The sequence below is a fragment of the Uloborus diversus genome, chromosome 9 (assembly GCF_026930045.1).
Source record: "Uloborus diversus isolate 005 chromosome 9, Udiv.v.3.1, whole genome shotgun sequence".
Taxonomy (NCBI): Eukaryota; Metazoa; Arthropoda; class Arachnida; order Araneae; family Uloboridae; genus Uloborus; species Uloborus diversus.
The window spans coordinates 81,429,718-81,449,972 of record NC_072739.1 but is presented as its reverse complement, the minus strand read 5'-3'; the positions used below and the strand labels follow the sequence as shown (position 1 = coordinate 81,449,972).

The 20,255-nt window shown below is 31.3% G+C and overlaps 1 protein-coding gene across 1 annotated transcript in view; it reads left to right on the top strand.

Annotated features, from left to right (window-relative positions):
- LOC129229557 (activated Cdc42 kinase-like) overlaps nt 1–20,255 on the top strand; it is a 71,376-nt gene that overhangs the window by 45,286 nt on the left and 5,835 nt on the right. The window contains exons 9-16 of the mRNA XM_054863883.1: nt 762–880; nt 2,602–2,766; nt 4,765–4,904; nt 4,987–5,112; nt 7,420–7,601; nt 7,691–9,030; nt 15,412–15,564; nt 16,948–17,017. Coding sequence (XP_054719858.1) covers nt 762–880; nt 2,602–2,766; nt 4,765–4,904; nt 4,987–5,112; nt 7,420–7,601; nt 7,691–9,030; nt 15,412–15,564; nt 16,948–17,017 — 2,295 coding nt within the window. The remainder of the gene's footprint in view (nt 1–761; nt 881–2,601; nt 2,767–4,764; nt 4,905–4,986; nt 5,113–7,419; nt 7,602–7,690; nt 9,031–15,411; nt 15,565–16,947; nt 17,018–20,255) is intronic.

Sequence of the window (20,255 nt, the reverse complement as noted above, 5' to 3'; positions counted from 1 at the left end):
CTAACTTATTCTGAGACTAGTTAATTGGTTGTATTTTTTTCACTGTTATTATTATTTTTGTTAAATTATGTTTGTTATTTTATTTATTAATGCAAGAGATGTTGTTTTGCTTTGTAAATTGAAAAGCAGCGTGGAAGTACTTAAATTTGATTTCACATACATCAATTTGATAAATAATATTGTGTAGGGAGTACAAAAATTTGGTACTGGTAGGTTTTGGAAGGGAGAAGTACTTTTTTTGTGTGCTAATGTGTTCATAAAGTAGGGGTGCAATCCTGTGTTCTTTCTCGTTCATTGTGGCTGCTGTATCTCAAGAAGTAATGCTAGAGTTCAGACAAAATTTTATTCAATTTTCATGCCAATCACAACAAGAGGGACCAATTTTTGTCTTCATTTGCGGTATTTGTAATCAGTTTAATTAAATAATCAATGTAAAAGATGAATTCAGTTTAAATATTTTCATGTGAAATCACTTCAGAACGGCTAAGGGTTAGAAACCAAATAAAGTGTCAAAAAATTTGAAATTTTCCGAAGATTCCATTAAACCCGGGTTTATCTTTTTATGAATTTAATTGCCAGAGATATTAAGAACCAAATTAGCTTTCTGTTGCAATTTTGATTGTGAAAACTTACTTTTACACTTGCTTAATACTTGAAATTGTGTTCATGAATATCTGACAAACTTTATACTATAATTGGAATGCTGTATACCAGTATTTTAATATCAAATTGTTTTCCTAACATTAAAGTATTGATTTCAGTGCAAACCAGAACAAGTTCAAGCAGTCCAAGAATCAATAGAGGTTGTAAATGGCACAAAATCCAAAAAAGATTGGCTACATTATCAAACTGGAGAAGTAATCACTGTTTTGGATAAAAGGTACATGAATAACTATAAATATTTTCTTCTAAGAAACTTTTTATGTTTCTTAAAAGAAAATACTTTGCATTTCTATCTAAATTATCTAGTTTAAATTAATATTTAAAAATCATTTTAACGTATTAAGAATTTTATATTACAAACTTTTTTTCTTTCCTTTTATTTCTTTTCTTTTTTTTCTCCCCCCCCCCCCTAGACTTGTTATTTCATAAAAACAAATTTTGTACTATACATTCGTACAAAAATGTTGTACTATGTCTATCCATGCTCGTTAATTTTCAGGCATAAATTTAGAACTCTTTATTATTTCATTAATTTGAAATTGGAAAGCAAAAAAGCAAGAGTGCTAAATCATTTTCTCTGAATTGCCACATTGATTTTGAAAGTCCGACAAAGAGCTAAATGAGCAGAATTTTGTAGGCTATTGTACAGTGGCTTGTGTGTCTTTTCAAGTTTATATACAGTGCAGTGCCACAAATTTGCATTGATTTTGTCTGAAGAAACTGATTTTATAATAGTCATTTCTGTAATTTTGAAACTACTTTATTTTCAGACCATAATCTGCCAATCGAAAACTTCAGCGTATTAAACATTCGATCATGGGGTAGATCTTCAAAAATTTACTTGCCATATGGCCAGTATGGCAAAAAGTGGCAACTGAAAAAAAAAAAAAGGAACTGGATACTTTTCCTACTTTTTTTGTTTTGCTACAAATTTATATTCTCCACACAACTTTTTTCGCTCTTTTATACTCATTGTGATTATATGTCCCAAACTAGTTTTTAGCACATAATTTCTGGATAATACATTTTGCAACATTATGCATTATACACCATGTGCATTATACATCATTGTAATCAAATCAAAAACATATACTTATTCTAAAAAATACATTTCTATTTTTGCTCAATATGCTTTCTATTGTGTAGCGTTGAAAAGTTTATGGTGAGTATTGAAAACAGAAAGCAGACGCTAAAAGATTGCTACACAATTACACTGTGTCAGATCTTGACATTTTCTTGGGAGGAGGGAGACGGAGCTTGCCACCCTATACATGTAATCTCAATTTTAAAGTCGTAAAAAATGTTCTTATAAACCTTTTGTGAGGAAAAGAAATTTGGAAACATTACGAATATTTCCTTCATTACAAATACAATATGTTCAAGTGCGTTTTTACATTAGTAATAAGAAACTGGTTGTAAGTCTAATACTGACTCTGAAATGGGGCGTATTTAGTTTTCCCCTGTAAAATTTTCTAAATTGTAGTTATAAAAAATCAATTTTCGATGATCTTTGGTGTTTCCCGAATTTTGCTTCAGCTACTGGTCTGTTTTAAGATTTCTGTTTGGGCTTGTACAATAGACTTCTGGTAGCAGTGCTTTTCTCTGTTGAGCTCCCCTCTCCTTTATTTCATTTCATGATTTCAATTTTTTCACCTTTTTTCACTGTTATTGCAATAAACGTTAATCTAATCATCAGTATTTGTAGTATCCAACATAATTGTTGGTAAGATAATTTGGATAACAATTAATTACCTACATGCATTAAGTATAGGTATATTCAGAAAGTAGAGTCAAAATATATGTTGAGTATATGTGTAAAATGATTCATGATTTTTAATGCTGTTCAATTACTCCCTTCTTATTGCTAAATAAACAGCTACTTATATTAGTTCATGATTTTGAATAATGCTTTTAACAAAATTTTCAAATACTTTCTAGGCCTTTACCAGAAAATTCGAATCTGTGGAAAGGTGTTCTTAATAATGGGAAAACTGGTTTGTTTAATCCAGCTCATACTGTTGCTTATTTAGCTAATTTTCCTACTAATAGACCCAGTTTTTCACGTGCTGATTCAAAATCTGGAATTTATGCTAGTCGAAGGAGGTAAGAATAGATTTACATTTTAGCCTAAAACAATCCTTTACTTTCATATTTTATTAACAGTGCTGTAGTAAGGAAGGGGGGTTAATCCCCCAAATGTTTGGTTTTTTAATGTAAAAATAAAGTAAGTGTAATATTAAATGCTTTCAAGCCATCTTTTTATATATTTTTTTTATTTGAGCTGACTTAAGTATTATAAACTGATCATTTTACATGACTTATTCCTATTAATAAGACAAGTTCCCCCCTTTTTTCACCTCCAGTTACAGCACTGTTTATTAAACATAATGTATCATATTATACATTTTTTTTTACAATCGATAATTTAAAAAAATAGCAGCCAATATTTGATGGCTGCATTCTTAAAAAAGGAAAAAAAAAACCTATCCTAAATTCAGTTTAAACTGTATATCATCTAAACTTTTTTTGCTAACTTCATACAGTGTACTCCCGATTATCCGTGCTAATCACCGGGCGGCGTAGCACGGATAATCGAAAAACACGGATAATCCGAGAAATCATTTAAGGAATATGCAGGGTAACTATTTAAGGGGGAATTGGAAAAAACTATGTATATACTCACACAAACCAGGAACTTTTCTTTGAAATGTATTGCTTAAAAAAAATCCAGTGATACATTTTTGTTTTCTTTGTTTGTTTAAATTGTTGCGTATCTCTGTACGAATTTTTTTTACTTCAATTATTTCTCCGTAATCGTAACTTCTTTCACTCATGTAATCCAATAAATGTTCCACAGATTGTAGAGCAGTAGAATGTGAAATTGTATTTTCTTCATGCTCTTCATCTTCGTTTTCTGTATCATCACTTGCGTTTGATTCAGTAACAAGTTCAATGATATTTTCGTCAGTTAGACATTGAAATCCTGTTTCACATTCGTCGCTTTTAAACCACTCTTCGACATTTTCAGCGTCAACTGATTGGAAACCTTCGATTTCTTTAACTTCCTCAATGATGTTATCGATATTATCGATAACATCATCGAAGCTTTAGAAAAGTGTGATTCCAAAATTATGCACGGATAAGCCGCAAACCGGATAATCCGCACACGGATAATCGGGAGTATACTGTATTTATGTTTGTTATTAGAGCTTTAAATCTTTGTTTTTGCACTATTTTATATGCCCCTTTTCTACTAGTCAAACAAGTCAACGTTTAGTTGAAAGCATATGCAGTGGTTGATCTAAAAATAATAACTTGCCACTTGCCACCTGGTGAGTCAAGATCTAGCTTTGTGCACTAAATAAAATATTCAACTAGCTATTTATTAAAAACCCTACCGGTCACAGAAAAGCATTACTTCATTCATTTATTTTTTTAACGAGTCATTTCTATTTTGTTGCCCTCAGTTTGTGATGTAAAAACAATTCCCAAGTTCTCACATGGTATTTATTCCCTATCGTAAACTAATAAGAAAATCACATGTACAATTTAATTTATTTTTTTTTTACAAAAACTGATAGTTAAAGCAACATAAATTCTAAAATTTTCATTATTCCATTTAAAAATAAATATTCATACTTGTATAATGTTGCAATTAGGGCTGTTATGCCAGTGTTTTCATTAAAAAAAAGTACTGGATAAAGTGGCTGCTAAACTAAGTGTCTATCGGAATCTGGTGACTAACTAAAAATTTAAATTTTCATGTTGTTGCAGGGGTTAAATTTATCAAAATTACAAGTTTAGAAAACGTCTTAGTTCAGGTTGTAAGTACTATCAAAATGATTACAAAAAGTAGAAATTTTTCAACGTTGGGGCTGCTAACTAAATACCTTTGTTATTTATTTTACAAATTATTAAATGTATGATGAAATTGGTTTGAAACAACAACAACAAAAAAAGGATGCATTTGTATGCAGTAAAGTAAAATGTTGTGTGAATAAAAATTTATCTCTCAAATATTTTGTCCTTGGCAAAATTTTTCAAAAAGCTTATATTCCAGCTTTCACAAACTTGTGAGAATGTTTCTTTTTTCCTTCGCAGATTAAGAACAGATATGATATCCAGGCCACAAGGTGACTTTAAGCATACGGGACATGTGGGTTTAGATGGAGCATTTTTTGGAGATATATCATTTTTAGGTGAAAATTATAGAGAATTACCAAAGCAAATAGTTACCCCTTGTAAGTATCAGGGTTTAACAAGATTTTCTCAATTAAAAAACATTTTAAATATATCTCATTATATAACTTTATTTCATAACAGATAAACCTCAAGATGACAAAGAAAATGTTAGCCCAACACTTACAACATTGTCAACCGATTCGTCTGATAAAATTCCTCTATTGAAAAAGTATAGTGCTTCTGATGGAAGAAGTGGTTCTTCATTAGGTTTGTTCTTTAATTTATATTTTTTGAAAATGTGAATTGAAATGTTTCCAAAATTTTAAAAGTTTTTTTCCTGAAAGAGCGCGCTTAAAACCATGGGATGTAACCATTTTTTAAATAATTTAACAAAGTTTAATTTTAACAATTATTTTAATTGGTGCACAGATTCAATTTCATTCTTCATGCTTCTACACATGAAATCACAAGTGATGAAATGCCATTCACTGATGCCAATAGCATAGAGTGCAATATTTAATTTGCATCTTTACTCACATGTACTGACAACAATAGGGTTGATAGCAAGCATAGAGCGGAATATTTAACTCGCTTCTTAATTATCATAATCTGGAAGTGCGGTAACCATTCAGTGCACCAGTGGAGTAGCTCGCCAAAGTTCACCACTTTTGACGTCATAAAGACCATGCTTTACCTCCAAAATCGGACATTTTAAAAATTTAATTAAAAATTAAACGTTAAGAAAATGAAAGTTTTTTCTCGCTTTATGTTTTTTTTTTCTAACTTATTCGTTCAATTTCATTGTCTAAAAGTAGTACTTTTGACAAGGTAACAACCCCATTATGCCAATTGTGGATGTTCTTTTTTTTTTCTTTTGCTAAGAACTTCTGTGTAAGTCAGATTAAAGCATATCAGTCTCTACTAGTTTTAAATCTTTTCTATTTGACATAGAATTACTTACTGCTAGTACCCTTAAATTTTCCATTCCTTTCGATATTGCTTGTACTGGTGACACAAATAACTGTCAAAATAAAACTGGCGATCAATATCAATTAAGAAGCAAATGAATAAAAGTGCAAAATTAAAAATTTCGAAGAAACTTGTATAAATACTAGGAGCACCTCCCCTTGGCATTCGTGCAAGGTCTAGTAGCTCTAGTAGGCTCTGCTGTTATAGCATGATTTAGAAAAAAAATTCAATAGAAGCCTACCTAGGATCTGAACAAATACATTTTTCTCAAAACATAAAGTCCACTTACATCCCTTTGTTTCTCTCTGCCAAATATGTTCTAACTAACTGAGCATGTTACCATGTGTTAAAATTCAGATTCGTGACATTTATTTGTTTCTTGATATTGTAATATCTTTCAGAGCTTTTTGCATTTTATCTCATCTTATTTATTATTTACCATTGGCAAAATTGTACACACTGTTTTTTCAATATTTCCTAAAAATGCGTCTTTTCTAATGCTCTACCAAAAAAAAAGACTTAGTTCTATTACTTAATTGCTGTCATAAGATTTTGAAGATATGAGTCAAGTATAAGACAGTAGGATTATGCTCCATTACATTACACAAATTGATAAATAAATAGATAAATGAATTGATCAGTTATCATATTGTATTTAAAGTTTACAAAAGGTACTGATCTACAAAATTGCAATATTTTGCATGAAATCCAAACAATTAAGTGGAACATCAAATCCATTTTTACAACCATATTGGCCACCTAATGAGCCACATTTCAATTCTTCTTGACCAGGCGATGAATTGTAAGGGATCGTTCACAAAAAACCTGTTTTTTTTTTTTGTTTTTATTTATGAATCACGCTGAATGATTGCAGGAAAGTGCTACAAATTTGCAAATGATCCCATACCATTTGTTGCCTATTCGGCTTACTGGGTCGCCAACAAGTTTTTATGATAGTGAACTAGATTTTTTTTTTATAAGTTGGGCAAATCTGACTACAAAATTTTGAAAGTTATAATTTACTATCTTCCATGCTATTTCAGTGAGAAATTAATTGCTATAAATGTTCATATTTCATCAAATTTTCAAAATTTTCATTTTAAATTCTGGTATAATAATGATTTTCCTGCATGCTATCAAGTTCTATGAAAGTTTGGTAAGCCAGAACGAAAAATTCTGCATGTTATAAGCCTAACACATGTGAGAAAAATTAATATTTTTGAAAGAAATGCTTATAGCCTTGTGAATATGAGTGATACTTTCACAAAAATATATAAAATTATTGTTTAGTTTCTTTAATTTGTTGTTGGTGCTCTAAATGCATGAGTGCTTTAATTTTTACTGAAACATGTCAGCTGAAGCATATCTTGTCTTACAAAACAATTGTTTCTTAGCAAATTTTTGCAAAATTCTTTAAAATGTGACTTTTTGCTATTGGTGCATATATTTTTTTGTCAGTCACTGCACTTAAAATTCCTTTCAAAGCATTTAAAATTGAAATTTGATTTTGTATCTTCATCTAATGATTAACTTTAGTTTTATGATTATGTTATAGAATATATTTTAAACAACTCAATATTTTATACTTTGTGCTTATTGTTTCAGATAATTGGCCTGAAATTGCACTGGATCAAAATGGAACTGAAACTTTAGGTCCTTGTACTCTTGATGCACCTCCAAAAAAGACAAACAAAGATGGTGATAAATTAATCAATATTACAGATCATGAGTATCATGAAATCAGTGATGAAGAGGACTTTGGCTTGATTGAAAATTCAAGATTTGATGTAAATTTAATTTTTTCTGCTTTTGGGTTTGAAATCACTTAACATAAATAAATATTCTTGGCATATATTAATCATATTTATTTTTTCAGTCCCTAGATTTTGGCCCATCTCTTATGGACGAAGTTTTCAAAGCTTTAGGATCAACCAAACCAGAACTGAATTTTGAAGAAGCACCTTCCAATGACAACAACTCTGTAATGAGTGAAATAATAGAGATAACAACAAAGGTTGGAAGGAATGGATCCAAAAAGAAGCATGCTTTGGTGAAACCTATTTCTTCAGCTGATGAACATACCATTGATTCTGCAATAGCATTGTCAAAAGAACTTGCTAGCAAGAGTTTTTTAGATCTGGAGAGTAGATCAGATAATGATACTCCTTTAGATAGCCCCAAAACTCCCACATCGCCATTTAAAAGAAAGTTTTCTTTTAAATTTAAGACTAGTCCAAAAGCTGATAGGCGAAACTTCTCGGAGGAAGCTGAAGCAATTCCAGATATACAAGACATCATCACAGATGAAGCTAAAGAAGCTTATAATTCACTTGTGCAAAAGGGTAGTGGACTTGAACGGAGTGTTTCATTACCTCCTACTGTTGCTCCAAAACCAACTATCGAGAGCAGTCTGTCACGTTCTAGGCAACCTTTACCTGCCTCTAACCATGCAACGGATTCTTCAGATCCCGAGTCAGAAGCAGTTGATAATAATCCTCTTAGAATGCTTAGGAGTGGAGTTCCAGTGCGTCCTAAAGTGCGTGGTAACAAACATGGAATTCCTAACAGTGGAAGGGCTGCTACTCCTCATACTGCAACAGTGGCACGGCTGGCTGCTAATGCTGCTGCTAGCAATGGTACTTCCTTAGTAAATGGCACCAGATCAACTCTTGGTTCACCACCCCCTCCTCCCCAAGCTCCTAAAACATTTCCCAGGCCAAATATTGTGTCAAGGTATGCCAAAGACCCCAGTGCTTCCAGCAATTCTCCAAAATCAGATGACGGTTCATCAGATGTGAGAAATGAAGACCAGAGTGACTCTTCAAGTACTAATACAAATGTCAGTTGTAGTGAAAGTTCAACTGATGCTTTTCCTAATCCACTGCCCTTACCACCTAGAGATAGGACTAAGCCATTACCTGTTTTGAAGCATCATCAACGAAAACATCCTTTGGTTTTTCCCGGAGTAATTAATTCAACATTGGACAGCTGTCGAAGCTTAGGAAAACAAATTTCCTGCCCTGATGTGCCATCTCAATCATTTTCATCGTCCTCTGAAAGCACTGAGCATAGATCTAGTGATATTACGCCACCACAATCAGACTTATCATTGCTAGATGCTGCAAATTCAAATCTTTCTAGTCTTAGCAGTACTGCTACAGTGTCTGTTACTAACAACACTGCAGTGCCTCCTCCTAAACCAGCAAGGACTTTTACGTGAGTGCCATTTTGTGTGTAATTTTGTTTTATTGTTTGTTTCATGTTTAAATGCTACTGTGATTCCACCACCTTGTACTTTGCTCTTTTTTATTGGTTGGTGGTAATACAACATTTTTCACTTAATTTCTTTAATTCCAAAACTTTTTCTTGATCAATGACATAGTTACAATCGAGAGAGAGAGAGAAAGAAAAGGAGAAATAAATGTAAATCCGTTTTGTATTTTTCAATAATTTGTTTTCATTTTTTCTTCATAGTTCATCAATATGATTAAATTAGAAGTTGAAACTAACTTTGAAAAAAAATAGATTACTGAGTATATTGGAGGGACAGTTCTCTAAATAGTGAAACCTGACAATGTAAAATGTTTCTAGCAAGCGTAAAAATACAGAAAATTTCCAAGTGTTCAAACTCGAATAAAAGCACTTTAAAATACCTTTCTCACATTATTTTCAGTATTACTTTTGATGTATTGTTTAGTGTTGAAACACATTTTTTTGCAATTATTTAGTTTGTTGTGTTCAGTATTAAAAGAACATTTTAACTATGTTTAATACATGTCATGTTTAGTTCAAGTTTCTTCATAGTTAAAAGAATTTATGTCTTCATTTAAATTTCTCTTTAAGCTTTATTAAGTTAACTTTTTAATTAATCATTTATTTATTTTTTTACTATTTTATAATAAACCTAAGACATGTTAGTTTACTAAATAACACTCTGGAATAAAAGTTACGGATTTGCTCATGTGTAATTAATGTAAATAAATGTTCAGTACTGAACAATATAGTTCTAGGATGCTGATTCATTCATATGAAAATATAAATTAGTTAATCTGTTGAAATTTCTAGAAGTAAACTTGTCAATATTCGTTTTTCTTTATTTTGATAGCTTTTTAATATCAATTTTACGCTTAATTTTTTCCAATCCTTTTGACTAAAGTAAAAAGCTTGTACTCAAACAAAGTGAACAAAAACATTTCAATGCCATTCTTTGTTTCTCCAGATGCCATGTATATCCCCTCTATGTGTGTCACAGCCATCAACACCGTCTAGGTTTTAATCTAGGGTTTAAGAAAGGATAAAAATATGTGACTTAAGTAACTGAGATTACTAAAAGTGATATACTCTCCCCCTTTAATATTGATTACTCTCCCCTTTCTCTCTCTCTTTTTTGCCAACATACAACAACAAAATGAAGGGGCTGTATATTTAAAAATTAAAATGTGGGAATATTTAAAAGAATGTATTTTACTTTAGAATTAAAAAATAAAACATTCTCAAGACAGACATCTGTTAAATGTGAAATTAAGTGAAATTTAAATCAAAAATGACATTTTTATCATAAACATTTGTTAAGTGTGAGATGAGTAAAGCAGCTGAAAAATTTTAGAGCAATCATGTTAGTTGGAGAATAATCCATGGCCATATAAAATTGTGTGGTGTCTTACTCAAAGTTGAAGAATTTCATACATGATCTCCATTATCTGTTTATCTAAAATCTGCGGTATTTAAAATAAAAAAAGCCTGTTCCAGGCAAAAACAATAAAGGAAGATACTTGATGATTGAATAACATTTTAGAAATAAATAGAGCCGTCTGTGAAATGTATTTTTGAAATTGAAAACGTTACTTTTTTGTTCCACGTTTGCTTTGAAATAAAATGACTTAACTAGAATGTTTGCTTTGCCTGATGACTGTGAATAAATGAATGTAAGTGTTCCATTAGTTTCTCAATACTTATTTAAGAAATAATTACTCTATTTGTGCCTAATTATTCATTTAAAGCTGAGAAAGTTGCTCATACAACACTTTCACGATTGTGCCTTTTATTTCATGTAAAACTTTCCAATGTTGTAAGGATTTTTTTTTAATAAGAAACTTTTCAAAAGTTCTTTGATCTAGACTATTTCTTTGATCAGTACATTTAATTAAATATTAAATGTATTACTAATTTTTAAAAAATGAAACTGCAATAAGCACACTTTTTCTAAATGGAGTTTTCTTTCCTGTTGTATAATTATGCCACTTCTTGAATAGGATATATTCAACAAATGACTGAAAACCCTTAAAAATAATAGGAGATAAACAACATTTTTAAGTTATGTAATACTGTATCAAATTTTAAATCAATCTTAATTTCTAATATTGTCTATTAATTGTAGGGGGAAAATTGTGTTTCCTTTCATTTTTTAACTAAACACATCATGCAGTTTTTTGAATTACTATACAACTTATTTGAATTGGCAGATGAAAGTTTTAGCTTAGTTTTGTGAAAAGGCATCAATAATTGTGTGCCAATTGCCTTATATACAAGTTATAATGGTGTGAATCAAACATGAGGATGATCTATATACTAAATAAAAGTTCTTTTCATCTTTAGAAGATATTTTTTCACATCTCTTAACTGTAAATAAATACTTTAAACAGTCACTAATGAAAACAGTCAGTAATTTTATTTTTTCAAGTATCATTCAATACACACATGATTGAATACATAGAGTATTTTTAAAATTTTTGAGTCTTGGTTGCTTCATTATACATTTTTATGATTTCCTTATTGAAATGGAAGTTTTTTTTTATAAAAAAAAAAAAAAACTTGTTTTTGTTATTTTGAAAAAAAAAAAAAAAAAAGAGAGATTATAATGTAAGGGAAACTTTTAATGTTATTTAGAGCTTCTCTCTTGACATTATTTGAATTGTTTCTTTCAGAAAGATCGTACATCCGATGGACCACTTATACCTTTTCTGAATTAATCGATTCATTTACAGATGAAAGCAATTGAGAATTACTGTAGTTACAAAATGCTGTAGATTTTTCTTAGAATGTTTTATGTCTGCTCTATAAAGAATAATTTGTTGCTTTTCAATTTGGTCTATTGCTGCATCAGTTGTTAGTTACAAATATCATTTTTCTTATCCCTTTTTTTATTTTCTTCTTTCTGTAACTGGACAAAATGGTTCTTCTTGTGTTGAAAATTCATGGTTGAGTGCATTATTCTTATTTCGAAATTGTTTTCACCTGGATGTTTGTCTGTCTATACACTTGTTTTTGCATTGAAATAGAATTTCGTAAAACAACACTAGTGTATGAATTCAACCTTTTGTTTGTGAAGCAACCTTGAAGCAAAAAGTGATATTTTGTAGTGTCAATGTGCTGAATCCAAATTTTTAAGCCATTTACTTCTATCAGATAAGGTTCTCTTATAAAATCACTTTTTATGCCTTGTATAATTACTCGACTCTCATCACATTTTCCTTATACTATTTTACCTTCAAGAAAAATAATACAGTGAAATCTCTTTGAGTAGCCACCCCTTTTAATAGTCATTTTTTGTGGCACAGATTTATTGGCCCGTAGACTTAATGTTAAAAACATCCCTCGCAACGGCTGCCATGTGAGTGCACGCATCCCATTTTTCAGGAAAATTTATTCTCTTCCTGTTTCTAATATACAGCCTTTCATTTAAGGAGGAGAAGTGTTATTGGCTGTTAACGAATTCCAATAATTTTGGAGTAAAAATGTCACTTTCGCTGATTTTATTAGTTGGTCAGTGTGCGTGTGTGATTGATCTGGGTTGCAAACAACACTGTTGAAGAATAGTTTTATGAATCTCGAAGAACGTATTGAAGCTCTGAGCAATACGAGCACGGAAAACTGGCAAGAGTATTAATGGAGCACGATTTCAAATTCTTTTCAAGCATGAAACAGCAATGGAGTACCTTGATATTTAATGTAATGACTGAGAGAAACGTCTTCTGGTTTACAAGTTTGCTGAAAATTAGCGTTTTTTAATCAAATCTAAAATTAGATTGATTTAAATTAACTGTTAAGTTCGCTACCTTGCATAATTGTAATTTTTAGAATAAATTATTTTTTGTGCCTTTCAGGTTAAACTAATTCAGCCTCAATTTTGTAATTGTCAGCAAGCTAAATTTTCAACCGAAGTGATTTTGGGGTTTTAGGGATAACAGATAAATTCATCAGAAATTTCCGATGCAATCACAAATAAATTGGTTGGAAATTTACATTTTGAGCTGAAAAACAAATTTAAAAACAATCGTTACAGAGAAAAAAACGTAGGCACAAATTGTACTCTTTCTTTGAAATATGTAAAGAGCAATTAAATAAAGTACTATTTCCTCTTTAGAAAAGTCTCAAACTTCATTTTATGTGTGAAACTTGCTTATATTATGTGTTGTAGAAATTATATTGTCATTGCAACGAAGGTGGCTATCCACTCTGAACAACCGAAATTTTAGGGAATGGAGGGGTGGCCGCTCAGAGAGGTTTCATTGTATTTAATTTAATTTACACAACTTGCTACATTTAGTATGGGTGTAAAAACATGCAGAAATTATGCTGTAAGGAAAATAAAATGTATTTGGGGGGAGGGGGGAGTAAGATTAATTCAATACTAAAAAAAAGAAAAATTTGATGACAGTTTGAAAAATGCGTTTGTTTCTATATTAACTTCATGTTAAAGTAACATTTGAAGAATCTTCTTTGAAATTATCATGTCTGAGCCATTAACAGCAACTCTCCACAAACTCAAGAAAAAATTAAGTTTCATTGCAATACCCCTCATAACTAATCATTCCATACATTAGTGTAGGCTCCTTTCTATGTGAAATACTTTAAGTGAAAATGGGGGGGGGATGAGTATTTTCACGTTGAGATGTTGTTTATAAAAAACAAATTATGAATTTTAAGTGAAAATGCGATTATAACAAATTATAAAATGTGCTTTGCTGGAAATTTTAACATCTGCATCTGTCACATGGCAATTTTGTTGCCAATAAATGCATTTACAAAATTCAAACGAGGGATAAAAAGTCATGTTTTTGAGTCTAGAATCAAAAGCTACTGGATGAATTACAAAGTTAGTGTTGATAAATAAAGCGTCATAATGGGATTCTGATAAGTTATGGCTCAACCTTGACAATGTTTACATCTTTTTGAGGAATTCAATGCAAAAGGGATGTGTTTTACATGGATTTGAGTTGAAATGCTTTCGCAAAACTTATACAAAAGCAAGCCAACTCAACTCGGTACCAATCATCCTTCCCTACAGAAGCTCATTTCATAATTTATAGCCTATGTCACTCAGTTACAATGCACTTTTCATGTACTGAAAGAATTTTTCAAATAGCTGCAATGGTTCTGGAAATTACCTCGAACATATAAACCACAAAAATCCGGTTTCTCTCTTTATAATATTAGTATAGATTTAAAAAAAGAAACATGTTCATATTGATGTAAAACACTTTTTAACAGCATTTAAACTCAGCTCAATGAAACAAATCTGCATTTATCTTCACTGATTTAACAAAATCTGAAAATTTATGCAGGTTTGTTCTAACCCAGAAAGAACACTTTAGGTTGTCCAAGTTTTGTTATAACCCCGAAACACAAACCAAGAAGGTTTGTGTTTTGGGTATGACAAACCTCATTTTCTGCTCTCCAACTTTCATGTCATTTTTGACAGTTTTAGCTAGTTGAAATGGGAGACTGAAATTCATGTCTCAAAAAATAATATAAAAACTGAGGTTTTGTGTTAAAACTTTTGAAGCATTTTTATTGTTCTTGTGTCCACTATTTTGTTTCTTTATGACTGCTGTTTCTATTTTGCTATATGCTATGTTGCATGTAACATAAAATAAAAGAACCATTCCTGTTTCAGTTTGCAATTTTGTTTCTTACAACTGAATATTTTGAATACAGTACAATCTTTATTTTCTCTACTAACTGGGACGAAAGGCAATCCAGAAAGTCAAAAATTCTTGTAATATGCATTATAAGCAAAACAAGTGCTTAAATAAGCAGATTTTTGGTTTATTATGATAAAAAATCATGTTTTGTTAAAAACATAATATAGAATTGTGTACAAGACATTAAAAATATAAAGGTAATTTTTCATATTATTTCTTAACAAAGAATCTATCCACAGTCTCCTAATTCAAACATGTGTATTGTTTCAACGAAGCACATTAAACAAACATGAAATCATTATAAGATCAAAATAAAAAGTAGATGCTTGTTGTGAATATAGGTAAGCTCTTGCTGTCATAGTTTAAAGTTATATTTATATGAACATAAAATTTTAAGAAGTCTACAAATTTAATCAAGATTATCTAGATAAATGAGGTTCTATTGTAGTCTGTTTCATATTTATTTAGTTTTTCTCATTTCCACTTGGTTTTCTTAAACTGTAATTAATTTTATACTAAACGTATTTGCAGATCATGTTGTAAACATTTTTGTTTCAAACAGTATATTTTTTAATTATTTTATATTTAATTTGAAATCAAAACATTTATTGCTTGTTAGTGTAATTAGCATTTAAAGTACTTCTGTTAATGTTTTCTTCCCCTCTAATAACAGTTTAGATGATTCCTTCGAAAATGAAATCCAAGCCGAGATTGACAGTTTAGATAATATTCCAGAGGAAGAATCTCAGTTAATGTATAAGGGAGGCGACCACGTCAGTTGTGAAGATCTTCTGGAATTTGCCTTAGATATACCAAATACACGAAGGTAAAGTGAAATTTTCTTCCCTTTTTCCCTTGCCGAAAAAATAGTTATAAATAGTTCTCTGAAAACTTCTCTATTGAGATTTTTTTGAATTGAATATTTTTCTCATTTTTTAGCATTATCTTGTAATCAAGGACACCTCTGTAGGAGGTTACAGTGACCTTGCAAAAATATTCCTTTTTTGGCACATTTTGTCTAACGATCCAGCTAATTTCATGACAGTAGTACACTTTTTTTTTGCTTTTCTACTTTGCTGTTTCTTATATATAGAAGAAAGTATTGAATTCATATGAAAAAGTCAAATTTTGATGGATATGCACGTTTTGATTCGTTCTGAGTCCATTTTGACCATTTTTGGAAAATTTATACCTATTTGACAGTGTCCTGTGTGACAGTTTTTTTTTTTTTTTTTTTTGGTCGCTCTATCTCAAAACTACTGCATGAAATTGAACAAAATTTGGTACACATATCTGCCCCTAAATAAATTGGTACCCATTAGTTTTTGTGTCAATTTCTTTGGGGGGGGGTGAAGCAGTTGAAAGTTTTCTGTGTCACGTGGGACTGCTATTTCTCAAAAAGTGACAGGCCGAATCAAACAAAAGTTGGTCCATATATCTACTCTAGAGACTGCAGAAGGTGATTCAGTTTTGGTGGCAATATCTAAAAGGAGGGGGGGGGGGAGCAATCAAGCATATTTCCTCAATATTGTAACTGCTATATCTTAAGAGGTAATGAATAGATTTAAACAAAAATTGGTACAAGAGCTAATACTTAGAAGTTATAAAAGCTAGTTCGAGTTTGGTGCCAATAGCTCTGGAGATGTGCAATTGAACGTTCTTCATTGCAACTGGTATTTCTCGAGAAGTAATGTTATGATTAAGATGAAATTTGGAACAAAAGGACCCTACTAGGAAACAGGGAAAATTCAATTTTAAAATCACTCCAGGGAGGGGGCGGGGGTGGTTTTGTTCACCTTTTGCGCGAGTCATGCTGCTTAATTAAACCTACAATGAAAGATAAATCAGATTTAAATGTTTTCATCTACAATTGCCTTGAGAAAGTCTTTCTTACAATACAAGACAAACCTACCCATTGCTGGTTGTGTGCTCATAAGTAGTCATTTAACCTACAATGTAGCACAAAAAATAAGTTATAGTTCAAAACATGTGCAATATCATACATGTTCTAAAGGTTGAAAAAGGTCACGTTTCTGTTTCATATTCATTCTTTTTGTATTTTTGCTACATTATTAAGGTAAAATCTGGATAATAGTTCTTGATTAACTAAATGTAAGGGAAACAACATTCCAAGAATAAAACTTAATTTTCTAATTTAATTTACCATCATTTCGAAAATTTTGTGTTTCTGAATTCTTCTTTTTTTTAGAACGCAAGGTCGTACTCGAGGAATTGACTCTGATGAAGTTAGAATTATGCAAAAAGTGTTGGCAAAAGAGGTATGACTTATAATTGTTGAATTTTCATTTTTTTTTTCTTTGCGTAGCAAGTGTGTGCAATTTATTTGGTACACTAGTTATATCTAGCCTCATCCCTCACCTATAGACTTTTAAAAAAATCCTATCATGAGACAGTTATCAAAATTGATTTTGAATCTCTCTCTCTCATTTCTCATTCTTTCATGTCTTTTTTAATGGTTTCTCTGGGCTCTCCGAAAGCATTTGTACAAGTAATTTGCGTATTGTGACAAATCACAGAATGTTTAAAGAATTAAGATTTTTTTTTTTTAATATGAAGATGAAGCATAATTTTTTTTACCGAACTTTGAAAAAATAAATGATTGATCCATCATATTCTTATTTTTCAAACACAGAGCGTACCAAACAAAATAGTTGAATTTATTCATGTAACTCTTTTATTTGTGTCTGAGCAATCAATTTTCACCTTCCTCTGTATCTGAAAATGGTTTTGTAATTAGTTTCTAAAAAAAATTAGGCATACCTGCTAACTTTTGCTCATTTTGATCGTGATTTTATGCACAGACTTTATTTTTATGCATTTCTTTATCCCAAGTGCCTAAGATTTTTCCAAGCCAGGGGAAATTTTGAAACTGTTGCATTTACTCCTTCAAGTTTTTCTGTCAAGTTTCAGTGAGAAAAAAAAAAAAAAACAGAAATAGGGTACATTTGCCGCCTAAAGCAAGGGCCCCTGACTTGCTCCCTCTAAATCCGGCACTGTTCAACTTGTCTTTTTTTTTTAAATATTTTTCATAAAGACTTATTTGCTCATTGTTTTGCCACACCCATTCAAAAATTTCTATCCAATTCCCTCAGAGTTTCACCAAATTTAGTCTTAATGTATACCATACACACTAAAAACATAGTTCATGAAGATTTTTATAAAATCAAATTTATCTAACTGTTAGAAACATATAGAATGGTGATACATTTCTACAATTTCTCTTTGGGAAGAATAAGGCAAAAGTTTACAAAACTAGTGAGTTTCTCAAATGCAAAGAATGTTTTCATCCTTTTTCAAAGTTTTGACAATTATGTGAGTTGCTACAAATGTGGTCATTTTGTTAATAATACTAGATCTAAATATGTTTTAAGCTGGGGGTGGGGGGGGGGGGTGATGACAATTAGTTTTTTCAAGTAATTGTAAAAAAAAAAAGGTTCAAATAATAAATAAACAAAAAGTGAAATCAAACTTTGAAAAGAATTTATTTTTCAATTGAACATACAAAACGTACAAATATATTACATGCTAGTTCCACCCGGCTAAGGGGAAAACTATATTTCCGTCAGTGGACAGTATTTAATGTTATGTACTGGTTCCAGGGCCGGCTTTAGTAATTCTGCCGCCCTAGGCGATATTATCAAATGCCCCTCCCCCCTTCCATTGAATAATAATAGTCTTTACTAATAATAAAGCTGAAAGTTTGGCTGTCAGGATCTCTGTCTGTCAGGATCTCTGTGACGCGCATAGCCCCTGGACCATTCGGCCAATTTTCATGAAATTTGGCACAAAGTTAGTTTGTAGCAGGGGGATGTGCACCTTGAGACCATTTTTTCGAAAATTCGATGTGGTTCTTTTTCTATTTCAATTTTAAGAAAAAAATTATCATACGATGGACGAGTAAATTACGAAATCATAACGTGGAACCGTAACATGGGCACAAGCCAATTGGCGAGATACGAAATTATCGTAACGTGGAACCGTAACATGGGTACAAGCCAATTGGCGAGAAAATTCACCATGCATTATTTGTAAATGTACGAGCGAACCAAAAGATCTTTTCATTTTTCTATTACGGGGAAAGCCGTGCGGGTACCACTAGTAATAATATAAAATACAATGATATCTCGCTTATTCACAACCTCTGTTATACGCGTTTTTCACTTATGCTCATTTTTTTCACTGGCCCGGTCAGCGATATAGGAAAACAATGGTAACTCTTATTCATTTATATGTGAAACCTAAAATGCAACTTTCAGCTACGTGCGATAAAATTTTTTTCAAGTTTTAGTTAAATCGCTTATTCACACTTTGCTTCTGTCTCTTGGCCTTTATTCCAATGTTCGGATTCTTCCAAAAACGCTTTCGTTTTAGCACAAGTGTGCAATTGGGGGTGGAATTAATCTTGTAATTGACAGCAAGAAGGGAGAATGGGTTACATAAACACTAAAAGGTTGACGGTCGTGGTCAAGCTGTAAGCATTGACAACATATTGAAAATCTTTTGCATCCTCGTAAGAATATAACGTACTGTACAGTGCATAAAAAATGACAAAACATGCAACTTAAAATTTTACATTTTTATTAAATTACAATGCATAAACAGAAATTATGTGAGTGTTTGTTCATTAGTATTAGCAGTGTACTATTAGTATTACTATTACTGATGTTAACTTATTGCATTTAAGTTTTTTTTTGGGGGGGGGGGCTTTTCACTTGTGCGCGAATCTCATTTGTGCACGAAAATTTTGTTGTCCCCTTTCGAAATTTGTGTTGTCCCCTTTCGTCGTGTATAAGTGAGAGGTCACTGTAATGATATTTTAATAAAATAAAAGTAATAGTAAAGTGTTTACAATTAAAGGGAATTTCTAGTTTATTCCAAACTGGGTTTTGCATATCCAAGCACTGGTATACACTTTAAATTGTATTTTTATAATCATTAAAGTAGTGCATCTTATGGTGCTGAAACAGATATTAATATTTTCAAGTGATTTTTAAATCGCGCAATTTACGGCCTCAAAAGTAAATTGAATTTCTAGTTAAATTCTGAACTATGTTTTGTATATCCAAGCACTGGTGCATACTTTAAATTATTATTATCATTATAAATATTTTTTTTTAGCATTGAAGCAGTGAATCTTATGGCACTGTAACAGATATTAATACTCTTAAAAAAAATTTTAGTTTCGTAATTTGCCGCCCCTAAAATCTGCCTCCCTAGGCGGCCACCAAGGTCGCCTACCCCAAGAGCCGGGCCTGACTGCTTCAATGTGTTGTTGGTGACAAACAAATAATTTATTTACAATAAAAGTTTGGCATTAGATGATTAAAGTATAGGATAAGCTTGTACCCTTACTACAAATTGAGATTGGGAGTGAGTCCTATAGCTCCTTCTGTTGACGTTTGAAAAAAACATCTCACCGAGGGGTGGTGTTTTCCCTTTCATGCTTACTACCCCAAAGAGGCTTTAGGGTTGCTTGGTAAAGCCAAGACCCTAAGC